This window comes from Mauremys mutica, chromosome 16 (genome assembly GCF_020497125.1).
Source record: "Mauremys mutica isolate MM-2020 ecotype Southern chromosome 16, ASM2049712v1, whole genome shotgun sequence".
NCBI lineage: Eukaryota > Metazoa > Chordata > Testudines > Geoemydidae > Mauremys > Mauremys mutica.
This window is the reverse complement of record NC_059087.1, coordinates 21,412,022-21,438,625: the sequence shown is the minus strand read 5'-3', so window position 1 is coordinate 21,438,625 and position 26,604 is coordinate 21,412,022. Positions and strand designations below refer to the sequence as shown.

The following is a 26,604-nucleotide window of genomic DNA, read 5'->3' as shown; positions in this document are numbered from 1 at the left end:
CTGGGCTGGCGCGATGGGCAGCCGGGAACTGCGGCGGCGGCGGCGGCGGCGCCGGGAGGCTACTCGCCGGGGCTCCGGGCTCGCCGGGACCATGGGATAGCGACGGAGCTGGCGAGGGACAAGCCGCAGCCCTGCCGCCCGTGCCCCGCGGGGCCTGGGAGTGCAGCGCAATAGCCCGGGAGGCGGGAGCCGGCGGGGCTCTGCACTGCCCCGCACATCCCAGCCCTGCCGCTGAGCGCAGCTGCACCAGGTCCTCGGCCCCCGCCCGGGGCCGCAGGGGGTGGGTGAGACTCACCTTCCTTCCCTCCCTCCCTCCCGCCCACCCGGCTCCTTTGTCCACGCTGCCTTGGAGGCGCCCCGGCTGGCTGCGCTGGGAGCATTGTTGTCCTCGGGCATGCGGGGGTGAAGCAGGGGGTGCGCGGGGAGAGGGGGGTCGGACGCAGGAGGAGAGGAGAGGGGACGTTCTCGGACACAGGACCAACTGGCTTTACCTCCCTGTTTTTCCTTCGTGCGTGGGCTGGGGAAAAGAGCCATTCCGTGAGTTAACCCGTCTCTGGCCGCTCCGTAGCTCCATGTGAAATTCAGCTGGCGTATTCTCCCCACCTCCTGTTCCCCACCGTGATCTTTCCCCGGATGCAAAATGGTGGACCCAGTGGGGTTTGTGGAGGCTTGGAAAGCCCAGTTTGCAGACTCCGAGCCTCCCAAGATGGAGCTGAAGTCTGTGGGAGATATCGAGCAGGAACTGGAGATGTGCAAAGCCTCTATCCGGAGGCTGGAGATGGAGGTCAACAAGGAGAGGTTCCGTATGATTTACTTGCAGACTCTCTTGGCAAAGGAGAAGAAGAGCTATGACCGACAGAGGTGGGGTTTCAAGAGGATTTCCCAGTTGCCTGAAGGGGATGCAGAGCAGCAAAACCAAGACCCACATCATCACCAAACCACCGAGCAAGGGGATCCAGAAAAAAACAAACCCCACCACGGAGAGGAGAAGTTCAAGCCAAGGATACCTTCTCTGAGGAAGCTGTCTACCCAGAGTGATGGGTCGGATCTGTTGCCCTCGGAGAGCTCCCACCATGGGGAAGGGGAGCAAGACAGGTGTAAATACTACAGTGAAGAGAAACTGAAGAGAGTGACGGAAGATACGGAGAATCGCTCTGATATGGATGGATCCCCTTCAAAACACAGGCCCTCTTCCACCCGCAGGCTGGCAGGCTCCACTGAGAAAGAGGGGTCCTTTGAGCCTCTCGCTAAGGACAAAGGGAACGCCACCAGTGTGGCAGCACTAAGGTCCAACTTTGAGAGGATTAAAAAGATTAATTCGCATTCTTCTGGTGATAGCAAGGATGCTGCTGATAAGCCCTTCTATGTGAACATGGAGTACCACCATGAGAAGGGTTTAGTGAAGGTCAATGATAAAGATGTTTCTGATAAAATAAGTTCCCTTGGTAGCCAAGCCATGCAGATGGAACGCAAAAAATCCTTGCACTCCCTCCCTCCTAATGTGGTACCCAGCTTTAATGAGTTCCAGAGGCCAGCCCACCGGGGAAGGTCTTCTGAGAGCAGCTTTGGCTATGATGGAGAATATGAGGATGCTGAACTGAACCCCAGGTTTCTGAAAGACAACCTAATAAATGTCAATGGAGGCAATCGACCACCTTGGCAACCAATGGACTTTCAGCCCTACCAAAGCATCTATGTGGGTGGGATGATGGGGGAAGGAGAAAGCAAAGGACCTGTACTGCGGAATCAGAGTGCCTCTGATCAGGAAAAGCATCTTACCTGGCCCAGGAGATCTTATTCCCCAAGGAGTTTTGAGGACATTGGGGGAGGGTATACCCCAGATTGTAGCTCTAATGAGAACCTCACATCCAGTGAGGAAGATTTCTCTTCAGGGCAATCTAGTCACGTTTCCCCCAGCCCCACCACTTATCGCATGTATCGGGAGAAAAGCCGTTCTCCATCCCAAAATTCTCAACAGTCCTTCGACAGCAGCAGCCCACCAACCCCCCAGTCTCAAAAGCGGCACAGGCAACAGCCCGTCATCGTGTCTGAAGCCACTATTGTGGGAGTACGGAAAACAGGACAGATCTGGCCAAATGATGGAGATATGCCGTCTGGGAGAGGTCCTCATGACAGCTGTTTCCATGGAGATGCAGGTGTGTACATCTTGTTTAAACAGGGGATTGGTTAATTCACGTGTTCGTGCCCACATATGGGGAAGGAAGGGTTCTTTGGGTCGACCACACAAAGGGAGGCAACTATCTAAAAAGAGAACCATGGCTATAAGTCAAAGCTGCCCTGATCTGGAGATGGCCTCATAGGGTAAAACTCAAGCTTGGGGTACTTAGACTTCTTGGAACCAAAGATTTCGTTCCCAGGAAGGCTGACAGTTCTGCATCATTCTGGAGGTAATAAATTGGGGTCCATGCAATTTATTTTGTGTGTTTAAGACTTTATATAAACCAGTGCCTTGAGTAAAGCTCCTCTGACCCCTTTTTATAAAGATAGAAGTTTGTCCTAGTGTCCTTGGCTAAAATTTCCCTTCCTCCTATTGTTGTGCGGTATAGTGGTTGAACTGTACCCCATAGGTGGCTGCATGTCAGTGATGCTGTAACCTGGCATTGTTACCCCAGGGCTTTGCCAGTAGAAAGGCTGCTCTCTGATTTCTGTTTTCCTGCCCATTGGTATTTGGGGACCTCAAACATCATTCTGTCTGCTGTATCATCCTTTAATTATTACTGATCTAAGGGAATGATAATCCCAGCCCTTCCCCCATGTCTTATAGTGTTTCTAAATGAGTGAGGTTCATGGGATGTTGGGAAGCCCTAGATGATGCCCTATGGGAGATTGCCAAAGCTAAACTAACCAGACCTAAAACAGAAATGGATTGTTTTGAGAAGGGAGGGGCATGTTTGAACCCATTACCACATTTGGGTATTCAGGGCTGTATCTGACTGAATTTGATGAAATAAGGAAACACGGTGACCATGTTCAGAGTTGGGTCTGGATGAGGAGAAATTAGCAGTTAACTATATTGTTTGATTCAAAGGGGCATGCTGGATTTTATGTAGGCATTTGAACTCCTTGTCATTATGCATTGCAATAGCAGCTAACCTCTTCCTTTGACTCATTGAGCCTTCCAGCGTTTACAGGGAAAGAAGTGAAGTGTTTTTCAGGAGTGAAGAAATCCCTGCGACAGGTTTAGCAGAGTCCAATCATTCTCTGAGTTTGAATGTAATCTTAATCTCCGTCTCTCTCTTTTTAAGTCAATATTTTAATAAGGGCTTAACTCGGATGTCTGCAAACAGGATTGAATTCCTGTAGTAGTGGTGGATTCAAAGCTTTGAAGAGGTTCAAAGAGGGAGGTCCATCAAGGATGTTTTCATTGTCTCAAGTTGCTCTAGTTCTCAGAGTGAGTGATTTAAATGGAAGGAGATCTCCCTGCTGCTTGTTGGAGGCATGTATTTGGGTGAGCATTTGGCTGGAAGGTTTCACAGATATAGTTTCAACCCCCATGAAATTGGAGTTCCAGTGTTGTGTTAGTGAAAGGCTGTTCAGTATAAATGTCTGTTTACTATAAATGAAAAGCTACTTGAGAATTCCAAACCTTGGCACCCTGTCCTTGCAGCGACCCCTTCCTTATCAGATTATATATACATATACACTGTCTGTTGCATGACTTCTGTGCTCTCTCTTGGTCTTGTGTGTTCTTATGGGATGTAGATGAGAAGCAGAGGGAGGTTGGATCCAATGCTGGCTTAGACTGAGCTGCAGCCATCTGTCTCTGCTCTTTTTGTTTACTGATGCGTTTTAGATGACCGGGGAGCCTCCTAGCTGTTGCAATTTTGCAGAAAGGAACAATGGGGAGAAAACAACAAAGCTGGATAAAGCTTGTTCTCCAAGGCAGATTCTGCCTGCTAGATTGGCCTTCTGGAGAGGCAGTGATCTGATTTTATTTTAAATACTGCTGGATAAGTGAAATACATTATGTGGGTATCTATGTTAACAAAAGAGCCTGCTGGCATCTGAGATCCCCAAACCAACTCCTAGTTTACAGCCCAATGATTTGTTCCCTCCTTTCCCCAGCCTAGGGGATAAAACAAGCAGATTTGGTAGGAACACAGCTCATATGGCTGTTTACGACTGTCTTAACCTGGTAGGTAGTGGCTACTTTCCACTCCGCTACAAAAAAAGGTTTCTATGTCCACAAGACAACTACATTTCTTGTTCACTGCTGTTCATTTCCACTATCAGTCATTCTGCAGGCATGCTGAATGGGATTTTTCTTATGCTTAGGAAGGTGTATATTTGAGCCTAAGCAAACGGACAGAGTCCTGTCTTCATAAAACAAACACAAAACAAAGGTGTAAGAGGCATCCTGCCATAGTCCCTATCAGGCCATATACGGAACATCCTCCACTCTACCTGTTATGAAAGTAGCTCTTTGCTTCAGCCAGCCTTCCCTGCATCTGTTTTAGCCCCGCCACCGCTAGTCCTGCCAGTCTTCCCTGAAGCTGTGTTTGAACAGGATGTGCAGGTCTAGGTCACAGCAGGTTCTCTTCAGCCTTAATGGTAATTGGTGTCAAGTTGGACTTGTTCTACAGTATTTGGCTCCTTCGTGCATCCAGATTTCATACTTTTTCTGGCTTTACATTCTGTGGGTGAATTTTTTTCATGACTTTGGTTCATGCTAACACTGGACTGAACCAGGTAATAGTATAGACGTGCTATGCAAGCTCATCTGTGGGTCTGCCAGTGTATCATCATGCTAGCCAGCAAACACCTGCTGTTTCAGTCCTAGGCCTCTCGAGCAGAGGCTGCCAGTCATGCCAAATCATGTGTTTTCTATGATGTGGATGGGGATTAGAGTGAGATCACTAAACTCTCACTTGGGAGTTAAGCCAAGTTTTAAATCTAGATTTCCAGAAATGAGGTGTCTAGAATTCTAATAGCAGACCCAGGTAGCTGGGACTCAGCTCCTTTCTGAATGGCTGTAGGGGGCTACTGCTCTGTGAGTGTGGGCATTTTAATTATTTGTAAAATTTCATGACTTTCATCAAACATCTTGCATCCCAGGGTGAATTATGCAATGCTTATAATTATTTCATGTAATGTGAGTAGAGGGGAAAAGTCTTAACATAATTTAAAAGCTCTCAAATTGATCACAATGATTTGTATGGAGAATGATGGACTATTTTCTAATGGATTTTATTTCTTTTTTTTTTTTCTATCTGCTGTTTCAAAATAACCCCATGGTGCTCCCTGCAGCTAATCAAGGGGAAAAAGTAATGTAGGGACTTCTATGAAATGGAGAGGTCTTGTTGTGACCTTGGTTAGTTCAGTTTTTAAAATAATCTCACTCTCTTTTAGCTACTGATCACACCAAAATTGTAGCTTGTGTTTATATTTCCAGCTCAGCAGGATGTCTAACGGATGTTTGCTCAGTGCTTTGTGAATGAGATGATCTTGCTCTTCAGCATGAGGACACAGAAACTCCACATCTAGAGGCTGGTTAGTAGGTAGCCTGGGTCCCAAGTGCAGTTTACATTCTCCAAAAAGACAGTATTTGTCTACAAAGCTCTTTCCTGTGAACACTCTTGTGTTGGTGGAGATTTCTGTCCACCTGGGAGAGCTGAACAGAGCTCTCCTCAGAGTTCTGTCAGTGGCACTGTGGTAGGATAGCAGGAGCCAGTGTTGCTCAATATGAAGGGCACAGTTTGGGAATAGGATTTGTATGTCATCTTACTCCATTGATAGTAAGTCTGTAGAGCCCTGGTCAGCTCATGGGCAGGTTTTAATAATACTTATTTTTGTATCTCCACTAGCGCAGAAATGCAGAGTGCCTCTTCCTGGAGCAGTGTATGTAATCAGGCTATGGATGGAGAAAAGTACTCTGAAATGGATCCATGCAAACGGAATGCTTGGCTCAAAACTCATATTAGGTCCCTTTGGAATAGAATACCTTTGTAAAGAGCCTGCCCAGTCAGGGACCTAGATTCTTCAGTTACAAATGCCTAGCTAGATAGTCAAGCATCTAAGTCCCTGGTTATTAGCAGTATTGGTTTAAGGGTCATTATTGACACCATTTCAGTGTACAGCCAAGACAAAGTACAATATACAGGACAGTGGAGGGAGAGTGTTGTCTAGTGGTTACAACAGGGGATCAGGAGTTAGGTTTCCTAAATTATTTTCCTGACTGTATATCACTTGTCTGTATATCACTTGTGTGATCTTAGGCAAGTCTCTTGCCCTTGTTATCCCTCAGTTTCCCCGTTAAATTGGGTGCACAGTCAAGTTGGGCAACTCCTTGCCTGAGGAGGTTGTGAAGGCTAGGACTATAACAGGATTTAAAAGAGAACAGGATAAATTCATGGAGGTTAAGTCCATTAATGGCTATTAGCCAGGATGGGTAAGGAATGGTGTCCCTAGCCTCTGTTGTCAGAGGGTGGAGATGGACGGCAGGAGAGAGATCACTTGATCATTATCTGTTCGGTTAAGTCCCTCTGGGGCACTTGTCATTGGCCACTGTTGACAGACAGGATACTGGGCTGGATGGACCTTTGGTCTGACCCAGTACGGCCGTTCTTATGTTCTTAATGATGCTTAGCCACCTCAAATGGATTTTAGGATGCTTTGTTTGGAAAGTGCTTTGGGATCCCACAGCAATGTAAAAAGTGGCTGACAGTGAAAGGCACAGAATCTGTCTCACTGTTTAGAAACAGCATCTACTATGAGCAGCTGAAGTGGGCTTTGGGGAGGGACGGATAGCTCAGTGGTTTGAGCATTGGCCTGCTAAACCCAGAGTTGTGAGTTCAATCCTTGAGGGGGACATTTAGGGAACTGGGGTAAAAATCTGTCTAGGGATTGTTCCTGCTTTGAGTTGGACTAGGTGACCTCCTGAGGTCCCTTCCAACCCTGATATTCTATGATTAATCTGTTGCACTTTCCTTCTACTCTTGGGAACCTCAAACCTAGGAAATTCCATAAAGTGCATCTCACCCCGTTCTCTCAAGGAGAGAAAGTTAGCACTCCCCTCGACAAGGATGGAAGAGGTCCTAGTGACCTTTACAACATGCAGCTGGTTAAGGCATTGCCACTTAGTTTGTGTCATCTAACTCTAGGGCTTTTGGCTGCAGCTCCTGGCTGTTGGTCTGTCACTGGCTCGCTCAGTCAAGAATGAGGCTTAGATCTAGTCACTGACATTTGTCTCTAGTTTATTTTGCTATTTTTTTTAAGCCTTTCTCTGTTTTAACCCAGCCCCCACTTTAATCCTTTTCAGTACCAGGCAGCGGATTTTCTAGGCACGTTTTAAGGACAATACACTGTCTAAATGGCCCCCTCCGTGCTTCCCAGAGATTTTGTTCTTGACATTATCTAGCTGCTTATTATATTGCCCCCTTTTCCTAGAGTGAATGGAACGCCCTCTTCTTCCCCCACCAGCTCTGAGGAAAGAGCTGAAGCTCTTTGCTGATGGCCCTGCTAATGTGATTTAGCATGACCTCTACTCTTTCCTTTGCACCCTCTTTCTCCCTCAAGTGGATGCAGACCCTCAGTTGTGGCCCTGCACAATATTCAGAACAGGGAGATGCAGATGAACCTTTTTTTTTTTTTTTTCCCCCTCCAACTCGCTGTGGACTCTGGTTTGTTTTGTTTCCAGCTGGGCCTGGCTATACCCAAAGGACAAGCAGGCCGCAAACCAACCAGTATGGTAGTTGTGTCTGTTGTGGGGATGCCGGTGTCACCAGCCCCCTCCATGACAGCAGAGGACTTTTCTATGGTGTATGATGTAGAAGCAGCAGAAGTAGGACTAGCTTCCCCATTGGTGGAGAAGAGAGGAGAGAGATGACTAATAATAAACCTGGGGGACGTGGGGTCACTTGCCTGCCCTGCCTCTGCACTGAATAGCAATGGCCATTCACTGTGCACTTGGCCATGGCTCAAGCTAGTGCTGCTAGCATTTCATGGCTCAAGCTAGTGCTGCTAGCATTTCCCTCCTGCCATTTGACTGAAATAGAACATTTATTTAATGTTCAATGATGTGAATATGTAAAGTGATTGCTTTTCAGACTTACCAGCTCCCTACAGAGAGCACCTCACCATTCACAGAAATGCAGCCACTCGGGTATAGGTCATGGCAGCTATAGAACAATGGCAGCTAAACTACGCCCACGGACGTAAGGCAGGAAGCAAAGATAATAAGAATTTGCCAACGTCGAGGGGTGGGGTGAAGTAATGTCTTTACTTTTGGAATGTGCTGTGCTCGTGGATGACATGCATTGGGGAGATGGATAGACTTGGGGAGGAGGGCGCAAAAGAGGCCTTACTCAAGTTAAGTGACAGGAATTTTTAAGGAGGCCCAAGTTGAAAGATGGCCAGGATGCTGACCAATGCTCTCAGTTTCTGCAAGAAGTGTTGTTGGGTCTTTAATTATCACTAATAGTCCAAGCTACAGTTTTGAACCTCAGCTGGAAGATAAGCCAGCAAAGAAGTCTTTGTGAGCTCGAGACCTGGTAACATGCTTCTGACTTCAGATTCGAGCACTGTGGTGCACTGCAAGCCTAACAGAGTCCTGTACCTTTTCCAAACCCACTGGGGATAATCAGTCACAATGCCCAAGGCAAAAGGGGCCAGTACTTTGCCTTCAAGGAATTTTAGAGGTCAGTCCATAAAGGTTAATGAGGTGAGACTTGGCTATCTGAGGAGTAATGCTCTGTTTCAATTACCGTAGGAAAACCTATCGGGTTGTGGAGCAGAAGCTCAGCTTTCCTGAAGCCACTTTTCCCCCAGAGAAACCAAGACCAGGGCAGCAGATTGTTTGACTTTCTCCTTTTTCGTTTTCTCCACCCACCTGATAAGCATGAAAGAACAGTAAGGGCCTGATTCTGCTCTTACTGTGGTGAAAATTCATTGACTTCCGTGGAGTTACTTCTGTTTCTTGCTGGTACACGTGAGAAAAGAAACAGGCTCTTGGTACTATATTGTGATTCAGCCATTGTACCACAAACATTGTCAGAGAGAGAGAGGGAGTTTGACTGCACATGATATCTAAACTCCTGAGTGTCTTGGCTGGGTGTGTGCCGTGTATGAAGGAAGTCCTCCCAAAGCAACAATCAAATTCTTGAGGTACAAAGCCGTTTTTAGCTAGCGCACCAATTGTAAGGTATATTATTTTTCTGCCCCGATTATTAAATTACACATGATGAGGGCTGGGATTGTAAATTGTAAATAAATCCTTGAACATCAAAGCCTCTGTTAATGCTGAGGCATGATTTTTATAATCTGTAACATCCTAAAATTTGTTTTGAATTACAGTGTGTGTATTTTAAGCACTAAAACTGTCATCTGTACAGAGCTGATGCGGGGTGCTCCAGTCACAGTATTTGGATGTGGTTTGCATATCTGTTCTAGTTACTAAAATAATAGTTTCTCTCCCCTTACTTCCCTCCCCTTTCAAACTTGTACAACTCAAACCCTCTATTTAACTAGGTAGGGAACTTATGGCTTGCGTGCCAAAGGCGGCACGCGAGCTGATTTTCAGTGGCATTTACACTGCCCGGGTCCTGGCCACCGGTCCAGGGGGCTCTGCATTTTAATTTAATTTTAAATGAAGCTTCTTAAACATTTTAAAAACCTTATTTACTTTACATACAACAATAGTTTAGTTATATATTATAGACTTATAGAAAGAGACCTTCTAAAAACGTTAAAAAGTATTACTGGCACGCGAAACCTTAAATTAGAGTGAATAAATGACGACTCAGCACACCACTTCTGAAAGGTTGCCGACCCCTGAACTAGGCTATGGAACAAGATCAGAATCTCCTTTATCTGAGAGGAAACCCAATCTAAATGTGGCAGCTGGGGTTAGATTGCCTTATGGTCGTATGGCTACATGTCAGATGTGACTCCGTGGGCCATACTATCTGAATAAGCTTTATCAGTGCTGCACATTCACTTTTATATCCGCTAATATTTTTGAACGGTACATGTTGGTATCACAGTCTCTGATGGGGATCTCTGTATTCGCTACCGGCATATCTACCATGGCATACAAGAAAACTGCTATTCTAGTGGCCACATTTTATATTTTTATTTGCATCCTAATCCCTACTGCATCTTTTAAAGAAACCTCTTATGGTGCTATACCAAAATCAACAGTGTTTCTCTGCATGTCACTCCAGATTGTAGTGTGGCAAGGACCCAAGGTGCTTATAGATTGAACTGTGTCTGTAGGAAAGTAGCAGCTGTAACATACAGCACTGTGTGGATCAAATATTTTTTATCCTGTAATTCCAAACCTATGGGATAGTGGATTGCAGAAGTATCTTAATAATGAACAGCCCTTGTGTTTGGACTCTGTAAACTTAATGCATTTCTATCTCTGTGTGTGGTGTCTGGGAACACAAGAACTGCACAGGCTTGGGTCCTTATGCCTGCTCTTGACTGCCAAAAGACTTAATACAGTAGAACAGGATTCTAATCCTCACCTAGCACTGAAATGCAGCTACATCTGAGGTGGATTGTGACAGCAATTATAATGGCACCAGTAATTTGCTGCACAGCATTTTTAGGACAAGGATACTATGAGTTTCACTGCCTGAGAATCAGCTGGGTGAGAATGTCCTGTGTGAACCTGCAGCGAAAGAGCGCTGTTGTTGTTGTTAGAACATGGTCTTAACATTTCAAAATCCAGTCCTCAAATCATTTTCAAGTATGGACAGCGACAGCCACACACTCTGTGAAAATGGGCCAGGAGCATCACCATGTAATCTGTTCTGAAGAAAATACACTTAAGTTCCTTGAGCACTGGGCTTCAAACATGTGCCCGAGACAGCGAAAACTGAGTATGACTGGTCTGTTTGCACAATATGCATTTCCAATAACGTGGAGCGAACTGTATCTGCTACGGTTTGGACTAAAGTGGGCAGGAACTACATATTATTTGGTGCAATCACCCAGGAAGGTAATAATGACCCATCAGCATGGCTGGTCTCAGCTTCCTGTGCACTAACTGAGATTAGATTATGATGCTCTGCATAAATCAAGAGAAGGAAGAGTTTGTGAGTGTGTTACCTTCCAACTGCCTCTTAGTTAAGAGCTACATTACATCCATCTCCCACCAATCTGGTATTTCTGTTTTGGTCCTGCAAATTATTCACAGTAGACAGTGTTGAAATATGAACATGTATAGTTACAAAAAATAACATTCTAAAGAAATTTAATGCTAAGATAATTATCTGAGGCTTCCGATGCTATTTTTTGATGCCCTCAACACACACACACTCTCTCTCTTTCTCTCTCTGTTCCACCCCCCCTCCCCCCAATCTAGCTCCTGATAGATTGGGAGCTTTGGCTTGGGCGTTCCCTGCCCACATTCTCATGTCTTTTGTGACCACTTGCTTCATGTTTCCCTAAGGCCTGGTCTACACTACGTGTTTAAACCGGTTTAAGGAGCGTAAAACCGATTTAACGCCACACCCGTCCACACTAAGAGGCCCTTTATATCGATATAAAGGGCTCTTTAAACCGGTTTCTGTACTCCTCCCTAACGAGAGGAGTAGCACTAGTATCGGTATTACCATATCGGATTAGGGTTAGTGTGGCCGCAGATCGACGGTATTGGCCTCCGGGTGGTATCCCACAGTGCACCACTGACCGCTCTGGACAGCAATCTGAACTCGGATGCAGTGGCCAGGTAGACAGGAAAAGCCCCACAAACTTTTGAATATTTCCTGTTTGCCCAGCGTGGAGCTCCGATCAGCACGTGTGGCGAGGCAGTTAAAAATCAAAATAAAGAAAGAGCTCCCGCATGGACGATGCGGACGTAATCGCTGTAAGGGCAGGCAAATCTGTTCTATCAGCGCTCCGTTACAGAAGACTAAATTCAAAATCATTTTTAAAAAATCTCCAGACAGACGCCATAGCAGGGACTCAGCTCACTGCTGCGTGACAAGCGTAACGGAAAGCCAAAGAATCAAATGGACGCTCATGGCCTGGAGGACTCAAGCTATCCCACAGTTCTTGCAGTCTCCGAAAAGTATTTGCATTCTTGGCTGAGCTCCAAATGCTTCTAAGGTCAAACACAGTGTCCGCGGTGGGTCAGGGCATAGCTCGGCAATTTACGCACCCCCCCCACCCACCCCCAGAAGTGAAAGGGAAAACAATCCTCTCTTGACTCTTTTACATGTCACCCTATCTTTACTGAATGCTGCAGATAGACGCGATGGTGCAGCACTCAACACCAACATCCTTGCTCCCCGCCTGCCATGGGTGGCTGATGGTGCAATAAGACTGATATCCATCGTCATCATCAGCCTATTGGCACATGGGGCAGTGCAAAAGGACTGGTAACCATGCCGACTAGCATCAGTTAGGTCAATCAAGGGTGCCTGCCCCTAATTTTTCCTGGTAGATCGTGCAATATGGCTGGTAACCGTCTTCATCATAGTAACAGGGGACTGAGCTCCATCAGCCCCCACCCTTCATGTGTAAAGAAAAGATTCAGTTGCCCCTGGACTAGCAGTGGGATGCTGGGCTCCTCTCCTACACACTGCTTAATGTCCTGTCTGGACTATCATAGCAGCTGGAGGCTGCCTTCCACTCATTTCTCACTAACAAGTCACTGTGTCATCACACAAGTGTGGGGACAATGCTATGGTAGCCCAGGAAGGCTGGGGGAAGAACAGAATGAACAGGTGGGGTTGTTGCAGGAGCACCCCCTGTGAATAGCATACAGCTCATAATTTCTGCAGGATCTGACACAGAACAGCTGTGCTCTCTGGTTCTATGATACAGTGGTTCTCTAGTACACTTGCCCATATTCTAGGCAGGACTGATTCTATTTCTAGATACCAAAAAGGAGGGATTGACTCAGGGAATCATTCCCAATTTTGGCTTTTGTGCCCCTGGCTGAACTCAGCCAGGGGCACTTATGACAGCAGCAAATGGTGCAGTGCAAAAGGACTGGTAGCCACGATCATCTTATTACCAATTTATGGTATGGTAGATGGTGCAATATGGCTGGTAACCATCTCTGCTATCATGCAAAAGCATGCTGCTGTGTAGCGCTGCTGAATCGCCTCTGTGAGCGGCATCTAGTACACATACGGTGACAGTCACAAAAGGCAAAACAGGCTCCATGATTGCCATGCTATGGCATCTGCCAAGGCAATCCAGGGAAAAAAGGCACGAAATGCTTGTCTGCCGTTGCTTTCCCAGCGGAAGGAGTGACTGACGACATTTACCCAGAACCACCCGCGACAATGATTTTTGCCCCATCAGGCACTGGGATCTCAACCCGGAAATTCCAAGGGGTGGGGGAGGCTGCGGGAACTATGGGATAGCTACGGAATAGCTACCCACAGTGCAATGCTCCAGAAATCGATGCTAGCCTCGGACCGTGGACGCACACCACCGATTTAATGTGTTTAGTGTGGCCGCGCACATTCGATTTTATACAATCTGTTTTGCTAAACCGGTTTATGTAAATTCGGAATAATCCTGTAGTGTAGACGTACCCTTAGATCATCCCTGGACCTAAGTTTAACCGGGGGGTGGGAGTCAACATTTTCACACTCCTAATGTTACAGCAGAATGCCTTGGAGTTTTGCAGTGTCATGTTGTTGTCCTTGTTTCAGGGAGTCTTGGTATTTGGATGAATTTTCTGCTGGTTGCACTAGTTACTTGCATGGATTTATGGGTTTTTCAGTAAGAGAACATCCTATTGTTAATCATCATAGCAGCTCTCCCATCTGAGCCTAACTGTGGCTGCTAGCAAGTTTGATGCTTAAACTTAGTAGTGATTAAAAGGTGTTTTATGGAGGGGTTGTGCAGTCTGTGTGACTGCAGTCACGGGAAGGGGGGAGACCAGGAGTGTGGGGCAACACATTTGAAGTTTGTTGCTTTTATGATTGTTAAGAGCTGATGAGTAAAATCTCTGAGCTGCAAGGAAGAAAAATCTGTTTACGACTGAAGCTGCAGTTGGATGGAAATATATTTTTCAGCCCTGGGATATACGTGTTGCTCAGGAACAGAGAAATCTCACTAGAGAGATCAAAGCAAGTTATCCCAAAAGGATTTCTAACAGTGGAGTGAATAACTTTGCTTTTTTTTTGCGCAAGGTCATGGCGAGGCACGGGGCAGAAAGATGATTTCTGCTAGTCAGAAGGTTTGCAGAAAAAAAATTCTATTAACATTGTGGCTCAAAAAATATACGGGTCACGTAACCTAGTAATGAAACCTGTTATTAAAGCATCGTGGGGGTGGGGAGGGAATACTTAGTGGGGTCTAGGGTACTGCCTCAGTGGGAAGTCAAGGGCTCCCTCCTAATTGGGTACAGAGGGAGGGGTGCATGCAACTTTGCCATTCTGAGTGCTGGGGTGGAGACACACTCTCTCTCTCTCTCTCTTTCCTCCCCCCCATTTCTTTCCCCCCTACCTGCTCTACCACACCCATGCATGAGGGATCTCAATGGAACTTCCTTTAACCATGTAAGAAGGGAAGTGTTCTTCATTGCCTATGCTGCATACCCTGCTGTGCACAGGGCAAAGCACTGATAATGCTGCAGTGTTCTGCTCTTCCTCATACAAGTGTATCTAGAGAACCTGAGAGCTCTGCTTCCTGCTTTGCCTTTGAATTTCAGGGAGATTGTTGAGCTGCAAGGCTGACTGCACTCCCTGATTTGACTTGCCAGGGGTGAGCGGGAAAGTGGAAGTTTAAGTTCATCTTTACCTAACATGGGGCTCTTCTTAATTTAACACTCGGATGGCAGCTGGGCTGTGCTCCTTGCACATCTAGGAGCTCTGCTGCTTCATGACTTTGGATTATGGCATGTCCCAGAGCAGTGTCTTGCACTCTTCCCTCCTTCCCAAAGGGAGGTTTCTGTATGACCATGGGTTTCTCTGAGTGTGGAGTCCCTTGCTGCTAGCTAATCATTACTTGATGTCTGGAGAGGGGAAAGGATAATAATTCCCTAATGCTGGGAAGCTGCTTTTAGCACAATTCTAGATTTTTGGTCTGTCAGTTGCCTGGCGGAAGCTAAACTGCAGCCCATGTGAACAAGGTGACATAGGCGCATCATCTCCCTGAATATGCTGGGAAGCCACAGTGATTTTTTTTGTAGGAAGATCCCATGCACGAACCTGCCACTCTGACCCTCTCAAATCTGAATTTATTCTCAGCCTCCACATTTAGTCAAATGAATGTTTACCTTAGTGACTTGATGGCCCATATTGCTTACCATTCAAGTAGGTCTTCTGACTTGGTTAGAGTGTAAATGCAAACAGCACTTGAGATCCACAGGGTTCATATCTATGCTCAGATACGCCCTTTGAATGTGTTCCAATCCTCATGAATTCTGAGCTGCAATGGGGAATTTCACAGGGATGTCTGAGGTTGCAGTAGAAAGACAGTTTGGAAAGCAGATTCCTGTGCTAAAGTCCAAGAGAGCCTCCCAGTGCCCCAAAAAGCAAGGCACATTTAGAAGAAACAGCTTCCTGGATCTGTCCGCATAAGGCCAGGCAGTATTCTATGGGTCAGGTATAAGGAAGCCTCTTAATGCATCTGAACCAGGTGTGGGATACTGAAGGGTGGCCTTGGAAAGGAGGTTTACATTAGATGTCTGCTCTCAACCTGGGGGTCAGGGGTCAGGGATTAGCAACCACCACAGCCTTCCCATCTTGCTAAATGAGATGAAATTCTTGACTAAATCATGACTAGATGGGGTGGAGTTTCCAGAAGGGTCCCAGTATGGATGAGGGCGTCCCGGTGCAGCCTCTGCTGTACGGAAATAATTGGAGAATACGGTGGGGATTGTTCTTATGTTTGCAGTTATTATTATTGTTGTTAGTTAACACATTTACGCATGCTGATGGTCACCCCAACTGAATCTCTTTTGAAGGGCAGGGGCATGTACTAAGTATCTGCTCACCAGGGGCTGGGGAGGATTCCCCCAGTGACTTCAGTCAGCTTTGTTCAGGCCTCGGAGCTGTAACTAGGGGTTTCTGTATACCTGCCTGAGGTTGCAAAGTGAGATGCTGGGCTTGATGTTTAACTCCTAAGCCTGTGTGTTTAAAACAAACAGCACCCCACCCCCAAAAAACCAACAACACTGTTCATTCTACTTGTTTGTAAATGGTTTAAAAGTGGAGAGCATCTGTATCACCCAATTTCAAAAGCCATGTTACAGCCACTGTGGTTGGAAGTTGTTGCATAGACAGGTATGAGAGCCCTGCTAGGCAGGCAGTTTCAAACACGTTCCTGATGTAATGTTTCTCTGCCTGTCTGAGAACTGTGTTGAGTGCTCACGTGCATTTGCTGTGGGTACTATGGAAACCCCAACCCAGTTTGGAAAGCGTTCTTTGCTAACACTTTAACACTTGTCAGCATAGATCTCTACCCACAAATATCTTGAGGCTGATCACAAAAAAAAAAAAGTCTTTGTGCTTACAAACATACAGTGTTGTTCATACAACCCTTGCAATATGCTTCTCTAATTGACTTAATCTTGAGATGTACTTTGAACTTTTAATAGATTTACATTTTTTTTAAAGTACACTTTCCTTGTATAAGGAGAGCTATGTTTCTGTATTTTGAATTAAACTTTATTGTCTAAGAATAAAACAAGACACCATCTAAACTGTAAGCAGGATGGTGTTTAGGCAGCATACTAAAGACACGTTCTAACATTGTTTGGTCTTAGTTTGTTATGATGTGACTGACTGTGTTATAATCATGTTAAGCTAATGCTCTCACTCTGCCCTTGACCAGCTAACCCCTATATGTTTGAGCCCTGACCTTTAAATAACATGGGGTCACCTCATCTCACCCACTCAGGCAAAACTAACCCATGTTATAGCATGGCTAGTGTGCTGCTGTGTGTTAAGTGTGATGTTTAAACACAGTAACATTTATACTGCAGATAGGACCGAAGTAATTCAAGTTTTAATCCCCATCTCCAGCTTTTTTAGCTCATGTCTACTTTGCTTTATTATCTGCTGTGTGAACAAGCTCCATATATGCTTTGAGAGTGAGCAAAAAACAACAACAAAAAAACTTCAGAGGTTTGTTTGATTTCCATGTTTTGGTGTTTCATACTGTTCACTGTGCAGATGTACAGTGTTACACATTTTAAAGTTGCTCATTTTTAAACCATTTCAAAGTATTTTAGTTTGCTATTATTATAATAACCCATAGCTAGGTTGGCATTAAAATCTGTTTCCTTACTGAATTTGTTTCTCCCTCTTATATAGGATTAATCATGGATTATTATTTTTTAAAGAGCATATGAGCCATCTCATTTGTTCTTTGTTTTTTTTACATTGGATGGGGTAGGGAAATAGACATAGTTACCCAGACTATGGAAACAGATACAAGTTAAAAATTAGGTCAAATTTTGTTTCCTCCAACCTTGAAGGAATCTCCTCTAAAATAATTTCTAGCTTGTGTGTAGTGCTTTTCATCCCAAAGTGCTTTAGAGAACAGTAGGTCGGTATCGTTATCCCCATCTTACAGATGGGTAAGCTGAGGCCCAGAAACCTGCCCAGGATCAACCCACAAGCGAGTAGGTGAATTGGGAATAAAACCTTGGTCTCCTGAATTGCAGTCCAGTGCACTTTCTGTGGGTCACACTGCCTCCCAGTGGAAAAGGGATTAAGCTTGTCTATAGCTATGTGTTTACAAATAAATTACAAAGCCCACGCATCGTTTTGACATAAAAAATTGTCAAAAATGATGATCCTTGGCTTTTGGTGATTCTAATACTCGTTGCAGACAGGGGATGGGTAGCTCTAGTCTGTGACAGAAAGCTGTATTGGCACTCATCTGGTAGTTAGTTTCTGTAGAATGGAAGCTTTAGTTTTTTTTTAAAAAACAAATTAAACGTAAGGCCTGTTCCACTGGGCTCCTGCCAGGGTTACAATTGTGTAGACTGGGTCTTTGTTTCTAGTTCTTCTGTTGCAAAGAAAACTGTCACAAATAATTGCAGAACTGCTTCTGCAGAGAAATAATAGCGCTGAAAGGTATGAACTGCTCCTCATCTCTGTTAGCACCAGCTCCTTTACAGTCTCTCTGCTGCAGCCTCACTCCTTCTGCCTTCCATTTTCTTCTCTCCTTCCCTCTGTTATCTATTCCTAAATCCGTGTGCTTATTAATGGATCCCCTCCAAATAATTAAAAACAAAAATGCAAAACTCACATGGCAACCATCCCTCTAGTTGTTCTGCTCAGGTGTTGCATCTCTTTCCCTGCCACCCTTTGTCTCTCTTATTTAGTTTAGATTGTACAGTCTTTGAGACAGGGACTTTCTTCGATGACGTGTTTGTACATCTCCCAGCATCATTGAGCCCAATGTGTGGGACCTTTAGGTGCTAGTGAGTGTGCTAATAATGTGGGTGTTGATGTGCCATAATGGGTGAGTGTGTGTGTGTCTGTCTGTCTCTGTCTCTCTCTCTTACTTATTTATTTTTATATATAAAATATAGAATCAGCTTCATTAACAATTTCATGGCTGGTCATCCAACTTCTGTGGGGTTGCAGAAATTTGGAGCAGAGTATCCTTTCTGCAGTCAGATCCCTGGTTATAATGGATTGATTGGCTGGTGTAGGGGGTGAAAATGTATGTCACTAGGTGTTCAGGTTTTATAGATGAATAAATAGAATCCACCTATATATCAATTTGTCTAGTATCAATTACAACCTCCAAGGCAAAAACAAGTTTCCAGGTCAGCTCAGGGCATCATTAAAAGTCAGACCAGGTGGTATTCCCAAAGCCCCTGTGACTGACTCTTCTTGAAGTATTTTATAATTTTTTTTATTACATCGGCAATATTGTGTTGGGTGTCTATGTCCAACAGAGGATACAATTATCCCTCTCTTCCAAGAATAGAAAGACCTCCTGGCTCCTGTTTGAAAACTGCTTAGGTCGATAAACCATCTGGAAGGAGAGCTTGGGGTGGATGCTGGATCAGCACCACCTTATGCGGAGACTGGATCACCTTGAAAATCTGATTAGGTAGGTCATCTTGGGTAACTTACACTCTGTGTCTGTGAGCCTAGGAGAGGGGAGGGTGGTGAGGAGTAGGACTTGCTTTATTTTTATCATCTGATGTAATTGCTGTAATAAGCACTTGGCTGCAGCATTCTGTCTCCCATAGCTGCACAGTACATGGACAGTTTCCTTAGTTGAGCATTTTCATGCAGAGAGCATTGCCAGCCCCTCCTTCGTTGGTTTGCTGGAAAGGACAGAATTTTACCTTCCTGATCCCAAAATGCATAAAATCCTTAGCAGCAGCGTCGCTCATCTGATATACTAAAAAAAAAAAAATGGAGATATACCTCTCTCGTAGAGCTGGAAGGAACCCTGGAAGGTCATTGAGTCCAGCCCCCGCCTTCACTAGCAGGACCAAGTACTGATTTTTGCCCCAGATTCCTAAGTGGCCCCCTCAGGGATTGAACTCAAAACCCTGGGTTTAGCAGGCCAATGCTCAAACCACTGAGTTATCCCTCCCTCCAAAAATATACTAGTTTTAAAGTGAGATGGGGAACCACAGATGTTCAGCAAAAGCAGTTGTAAAGAAACTTTAAAAGCCTTCTGTTGTTCTACCTGTCCCTTTAAAACATCCCTGCTTTCACTCTACCTCTGTCTGCCTCACTCAGGTCGTTTCCATGACTGTCAAGATAAACAGTTCCATTTTGTGGACCCTGATGGCACAGATGTTTGTGAGCTGTTCTGTTTTTTGTCCTGTTATATGCCTAATGTAATAGTAGCCAGGTGCTGGGTTCTTGGCTTTTAATATGTCCTCTGCTCTTTCTGTTCCCTGCCTAGTCTACCAACATGGAAAACAATGCCCCACCCTGTTGACTCATCGTGCCCAGAACACGCCTCCATTCCTGACATAGGATTAATATTGGAGGCAGTTAATCAGTTCTAACATAAAGACGGGGCACTTTTTTTCCCCTTCCTTTTTTACGTAGCTTGTTTCTACTTATGCTGGGCTTGAGAATCCTGTTTTCCATATGCTGTTGCCTGGGGTTGTCTGCCACAGGCTCATTCCCTTTTCTGGTGTACTCTTAAAGGGCTTTTACAACAAATACAGCTGTTGTAGAAAAAAGCTTGTATGCAGAATGATCCTTTTAACAGGTTTATTTTTATACTGTATCAGGTGCTTAAGTGGATTTTGCTTCATTTAGAATTTCCTAGAAGATGAATCCAAGTGGAATCTGCTGCTGTCAGGTCCTCTCAGATCATGTCTCCGCACACACACAATGTGTGCACTCAGGAGGTGCTGTGCTCAGGGCAGAGGCAGACAGGGAGGGCTCATCATTATTTAGAGGTAGACGCAGGGAGTAGCAAGCTATTTACCATGAATACCATGCTGTTGGCTGCATGTGGGTCTTTCAGGTCAGACTTTGAGGTCCTGTTTGCTCTGCTAGGACTTTAAAAATGCTGTGTCTTTTTTCATAAGAATGTGGGTTTGTCTTTGTGCTGTATGTTGTGAAGGCACAACATGAGGGAGAGGCGAGCTCTGGTTGCTCACTCCAGAGGTGGCTGCGTGTCCGTGGTGTTTTACTTATGTATATGCCCTATTTTGTTTTGGAATCAAAGGACTGAGTCAAGAGAAATGTCAAATATTAATAAATTATTAGTTTAAAAAATGCACAATGTGGCATCTTTTTTTCTTGCTGACAGAGGTAAACAGAACCCTGGCCCTTACCATCAATGTGTGGTGCAGACCTGTTGTAATGTCACACTTTTGAGCTCTTGCAAACAAGTGTATCCTGCAAAATGCTAGAGCTGGCAACGAAGTAGTCAGCAAGTTGACTGGGAAGGAACAGTACAACCTTGAGCAAAGCACTTTGGAATGTAGCAGGTTCCTGATAAGAGGAATTGGGTGGGCGAGTCTTTTGCAAGTAGTTGTTCCATGGAAGAGCTGTGTTTCTAGGGAAGCAGTGCACTCTTCTTTTAAACTTCGGTTCAGGAACTGTGAAAACACGGAGCTTTGTGGGATTTGTGGGAAGGTTTTGCTGACCCCTTATGAGCTGGATCAAGGATTTTTAATCTACAGTTGATGTTACAGAACTTTACTTTTTTTTTAATTGGCTTTAAAGGGGCGAATAAAATCATCTTATGCTGATCTAATGCATGTGTGAAGGAGGAAGAAACAAGTGAGTCTGAGAATGAGCTCTTCTACACACGAAAAGAAGAAGACACTATATAAAATTGGGGTGGTTTTTTTTTGGGGGGGGGGGGGAGGCTCTTCCCTGTCCCAGATTAAGAACAGGTAGCACTTGTATAACAACACTTGCCAGGAACTGCACATGCCTTAGAAAGGCTAATTAATTAAGCTTCACAGCCTTCCTATGAGGCAGGCATTGTTTACATTTTAGAGAGTGGGGAGCAGAGGCTGTGAATGAGTTGCCCCACGATCACACAGAATTTGGTAGAGCTGGGAATAGGACTAAGATCATGATGCTCTCAGTTCTGTTCCCTAACCACAGGACCATCCTTCCTCTCGTACCTAGGATAGAACCTGGATTCTAACTGGGGTTTAATCATAGTTTGATCCTATCCAGGCTTATTAGCCAAGCAGTGTTTAAACTGAGTGAATCTCAGTGTTGTTTTAGACAGGTCTGTTTGCGCCTCTGAGTGGATAGGATGTAAAGACGACAAGCTAACTAAATCTCTGTAGCTGTTCAGCCCTTACACTCTGAGCTAGCACCAGTTCTGAAGCTGGCTTGGCTTGTGGATATCTGTCCAATTGAAACCTAAACCGAGACCGCAACTCATCCACGTAGGCCCCTGAACAGCTATCTTTGCTTATTAACGAACACAAGTGGATTGAAGGCAGTGTGCTAGAAATGGGAGGCTCTTTTATTTCATTACTAGCCTGCTTATCTATGAAGCTGTTAGGGTCAGTTACCAAGTCATCCTACATCTTTGTACAGCACTGTGCACAGTGGGGCATAGCTCCTGATTTAGGCCTTACTGCATTTCTGCAATACAAATAGGAAGAATTTTTCTTGCTTTTTGTCTTAACCAGTGTTCAGTTGTAAGTGCAATAATAATACTTCGCTATAAAGAAGTTATGTGTCAATGTTCCCCCGCACCCTTCCACTGAGTTTGCTTAAGAAATCAAACCAGTCTCCAGTTGGCTACAATGAAGGAGACAGGAATTAAACAAATTCCAGTTTTCCTGTGCTACAGGATTGACTTCCAGATTAACCGGCTCTTCTTATTTACATTTCTCCAAACGCAGACTTGCATGTTGTTCTCGGTGTTTAAGAAGGTGCATTTACAGCAAAGGTCAGTTGCATTTCAGTTTGGGTTAACTTGTCAGGGTTCTCCCTGCCAAAACAAAACTCCCCTGAAATTTAGAAAGCCCTCCAAGTAGGCCTTGTTAATGTTCATTCTTACGTGATCAGTGAGGTCATGGCATGGCACCGTCAGTCAGCCAGGGAGTGCAACTGTACTGGGAGAACAAAGGAGGTGGTTCTCAAACCCATTCATCGCTTCCACCTTGGCTGAGTATCATAATTTATTGCAGCAGCACCTAAAAGTCCCAGTACTGGACCGTGAGCCCATTGTGCTAAGGGCTGTACAAAGAGAACAAGAAGACAGTTTCCCCTCTGCAGAATTTAAAATCTAACAAGAAAGGCTACATCTAGTTCTCTTCTTGCTTTGACCTGAGTGACCCTAAGGTCTGTCACTTTCTCTCTCACATGGGCATTCTGACCACTACGAAACCTCGAGCACCACAGACTGGCACTAATCATTGTGGTGCCTCTCCTGGGCTGAGAACACCAACAGTGTAGAACTCCTCTTCTGGCTTGTGTGCTATGTGATACAGTCATTCTTGGCCAAGGCGCTGGTGACACCCAGTCACTTTCTAACGCTGCCTACACGAGGAACAGGCTGATATTTGCCATGGAGAAATTGCTTCCTCCTTCAGCATCAGCACCTCTCCTCCCCCACCTCTGCATCCCATTCCGAGCACTCTGGCACTTCATTGTGCACCTTACCTCTAACTTCCGCCATGGCAGACAGTACCTGCCTCTTAGCTATACTTACATCTCCTCTCCTCTGGACTGCTGTATTTCACTTGTTTTGAGGTTCCCTAAGGCTAAACCTACTGCTGCACTATCCCTGGAAATGGAAACGCATCCACCTCTATGCTGACCCCCGTCGTTAGACCCCATACGAAATCCCCCTCTTGCTATTCAAGATCTTGATGCGCTTACTTGCTGTCCTTGCCATTCAGTCTCCTTGCCTTCCATTCTCCTACTTCTGCCCATCACCCTCTCCAAATCCTGAACGTCTTTCTTCCAGGCCCTGTCTCTTCTCCCCTGCTGACCCTCACTCTAACTTCTCCCCTAACTGACCCCCTCATTCCTTTCAGATCCCTTTTCAAGGCCCATCTGTGTGACTCTTATCCCTCTGGCTAATAAAACAATTATATTCTGCTCATTTTCTGGGCCTTTCTGTCCCTGAGCTCACTCACTGTCCATAAAACTGAGGGTGTTTTTTGTTGTTTTTTTAGCTGACCTTCACCCCTTGTTCCATGGCATGCTGCAGATGCTGCCGGTATGGTGTGTTACAGTCTGCATAGTTCATGCTTTGAGATGGTACAAGACAGCGATACTCTCATAGGAACTTTGCTGTATAAAAGATTGAACTCCGAGAGGAAGAGCCACTGCACCATGATGGCTGTAATAAGGTTGCCCTTCACCTGTTCCCAGACAGCCATCCTGCTGCCCTCGCCCCAGTTCCCGCAAGTGTATGCTGTCCCTCTGGGCTGCCACACCCAAGTGCCAATTGTGGAAGAGTCGATCAAACTAGGGAACACAACACTTGGCAAGAAGCAAAACTGCCCGCTTGCCTGAGCAGGTTTGTGAGGTTGCTGTGGAGAAAGACATAGACTAGTTTATTGAAGAGGTGGCCTGTGGCTGGGCTCCATGAGGCTGCTGCCAGCGTAGTGCCTGGAAATACATTACAAACATACACCTGATTCTCCTCCCACTCACACCAGCAACTCCATTAATTTCAGTGGAGTTACTCCTGACTCTTAGCAGCGTGTGAGAGAGGGGACAGAACTTGGCCCACCCTCCTCAGAACACCTTCTAGTCAGCAGCTTTGTGAAGAGGGCGTCTTGCCCTTGTCCCCTCTGTCCGACCTAAAGGGCCCAGTGGCGTCCCAGCTGCAAGAGGTGCTCACGAGGCTATCCGAACACTTGTTCATTTTGTCCCAGGATGAACTGGCTGTGGAGGGTAAGCGGCTGTCAGCAGCCAAGATGAATGGACTGCTTGTTTGCTCCATTCAGAAATCCCTGGTCTGCAGCGGAGATTAGAGCCAGGGTATGTGCTGGAGGAGAATCTATGCTTACAGAGAGCCTGCTTCGGGAGTGTGTGTGTTATAGGGTGCAGGAAGCTTGAGGCAGAGATGAGAAGACATGTAATCCCTCTTTTGCTGAGCCATAAAGGTTTGTGTGGTATCAGGCTGTCCTTGTGGTTCCCTCCTGCTTTAATGACTGTGATGATGACTGACAAATGGAGGAGGCAAAGTGGTGAAAACAGGAAACATAATCCCTCAAAAATAATCTAGTGGGAAAGGGAAGGGAGAGATCATAAAAGTAGGCTGGCCCTTTAATTATGGGCCTGCTTGTATGAAGGGGTGACTTAGCATAAGGCACCACCTGTGTTCTCCATGGGGCTAGTGCAGCATCCTTTGTTCTCTGTGGGGTCTCTCTATGCTGGAAGTATTTTATGGTGGAAATCAAGTTCCTTGATGTGGGGTCACTGCTAACCACGGATTGCAGGAGTGATTTGAACTTTAGAAGTGTTGGATAGGACATAAATGATCTGGAAAAAGGGGTAAATAGTGAGATGGCAAGGTCTGCAGATGATAACTATCTTGAGTAATTTTGTAAGTCCAAAGCTGACTGCAGAGTTACAAAGAAATCTCAATGAACAGGCTGACTGAGCAACAAAAAGGCACATGAAATTCACTGTTGATAAATGCAAAGTAATGCACAGTGGAAAACATAATCCAAACTATACTTACAAAATGATGGGGTCTAAATTAGCCATTACCATTCAAGAAAGAGAACTTGGAGTCATTGTGGATAGTTCTCTGAAAACAGCCGATCAATGTGCAGCAGCAGTCAAAAAAGCTACTAATGTTAGGAACAATTAGGAAGGGGATAGGTAATAAGCCAGAAGTACTACTTCAAAAAATGCACAGGCAGCCTGTGGAACTCATTGCCCAGGGATGATATGAAGGCCAAAACTATAACTGGATTTAAAAACAATTAGATAAGTTCATGGCGAGTAGGTCCATCAGTGGATATTAGCCAAAATGGTAAGGGATGCAATCCCATGCTCTGGTTGTCCCTAAGCCTCTGACTGCCAGATGCCATGAATCAAAACAGATTCTGGTAAGGCCTGCCCTGTATTTCCCTCTGCCTTTTATTGGGGCTGGTTAGATTTGCCTTTTAATGTCCCTTGCTTCTCTTCCAGAACTGGTTGGTTCTGCTTCATCCTCCATAAAGGGAAAATTGCAGTGCGAGAAAGAAGAAGAATTAGGTTGAAAAATGGAAATAACTAAAATATTATGAGTTCACTGCAGCCCCTACTGTGTTGCTGATGGAACAATATCTGTGCTTCTCCATCCTCTCTCCCAACTTCCTTACAATGCCAGCCTGGAGGTTGCTCCTCCTGTATCACACAGACAGTGTGACCTAAAGAATTGGGTGTTAGAGCAATGAAGGCTCCTGCTGGGAACATGTATTTTAAAAGCACCTTGTTCACTGCTCCACAATGCAGTTGTCTCTCTGTAGCATTCCTTCTCATCACATTACTAGGCGCAGGTGGAAGGATGAGTAGAGCAGGTCTCAGTTGAACTGGAAACCCAAGTACATGAGGAGGGAAACTTTAGAATATGCCTTGGCTTCTCAAGAAGGGGATGGTGTGGCCCGAGAAGGGAAAATAGGCAGTGTGGTATAATGGATAGAGCACCGAACTAGGACTCCGGAGATGTGGGTTTTGTTCCCAGCGCTGCCGCTGGCCAGCTCAGTCACATTAGCAAGTCACTTCATCTCGCCATGCCTCCGTTTCACCATCTGTAAAATGATATAATGGTACTGACCTCCTTGGTAAAGTGCTCTGAGATCTACTGATGAAAAGCTCTATATAAGAGCTAGGGATTATTATAATGGGAAAGATGAAACCTATTCTAATATTATCATCCTCTGCAGACAATGTTGAGTGTATTTGACCATGTATCTCCACCTTTGTCTGGAATGGCCAGTGGGCACCCCTGAACTCCAGCCACATTCACTGGCTATATGTTCCAGTGTTCTGATGATTAATCTAGGATTGGTGTGGCTGTCATAAATTGCATTGTATCTAGCTGTGGCTCTTGTAACTGTATGGGGAAGGGAGCTGTAATGGCTGAGAGATGTCTTTCTTGAATGGTTAGGGAAAGTTCTTTATGAATGAGTGATCTACATTCTGGATCATTCTGAGATTGGTATTGATTTTTACATAGCAATTGCAGCATTGAAATGTGGATGTGTATTATATTAGTAGTCTGAGTTCAGACTGTTCGATGGAT

General features: G+C 45.2%; 1 protein-coding gene and 1 non-coding gene across 2 annotated transcripts in view; both read left to right on the top strand.

Moving 5' to 3' along the window:
• The first annotated feature begins 418 nt into the window (after positions 1-418).
• The window catches only part of BCR (BCR activator of RhoGEF and GTPase), a 131,885-nt gene continuing 105,699 nt past the window's right edge, over positions 419-26,604 (top strand). The window contains exon 1 of the mRNA XM_044989864.1: positions 419-2,156. Coding sequence (XP_044845799.1) covers positions 641-2,156 — 1,516 coding nt within the window. The 5' untranslated portion in view covers positions 419-640. The remainder of the gene's footprint in view (positions 2,157-26,604) is intronic.
• Positions 7,001-7,127, top strand: LOC123351316. Its single transcript, XR_006574004.1, has one exon. It is a non-coding gene; the product is annotated as a U6atac minor spliceosomal RNA (small nuclear RNA).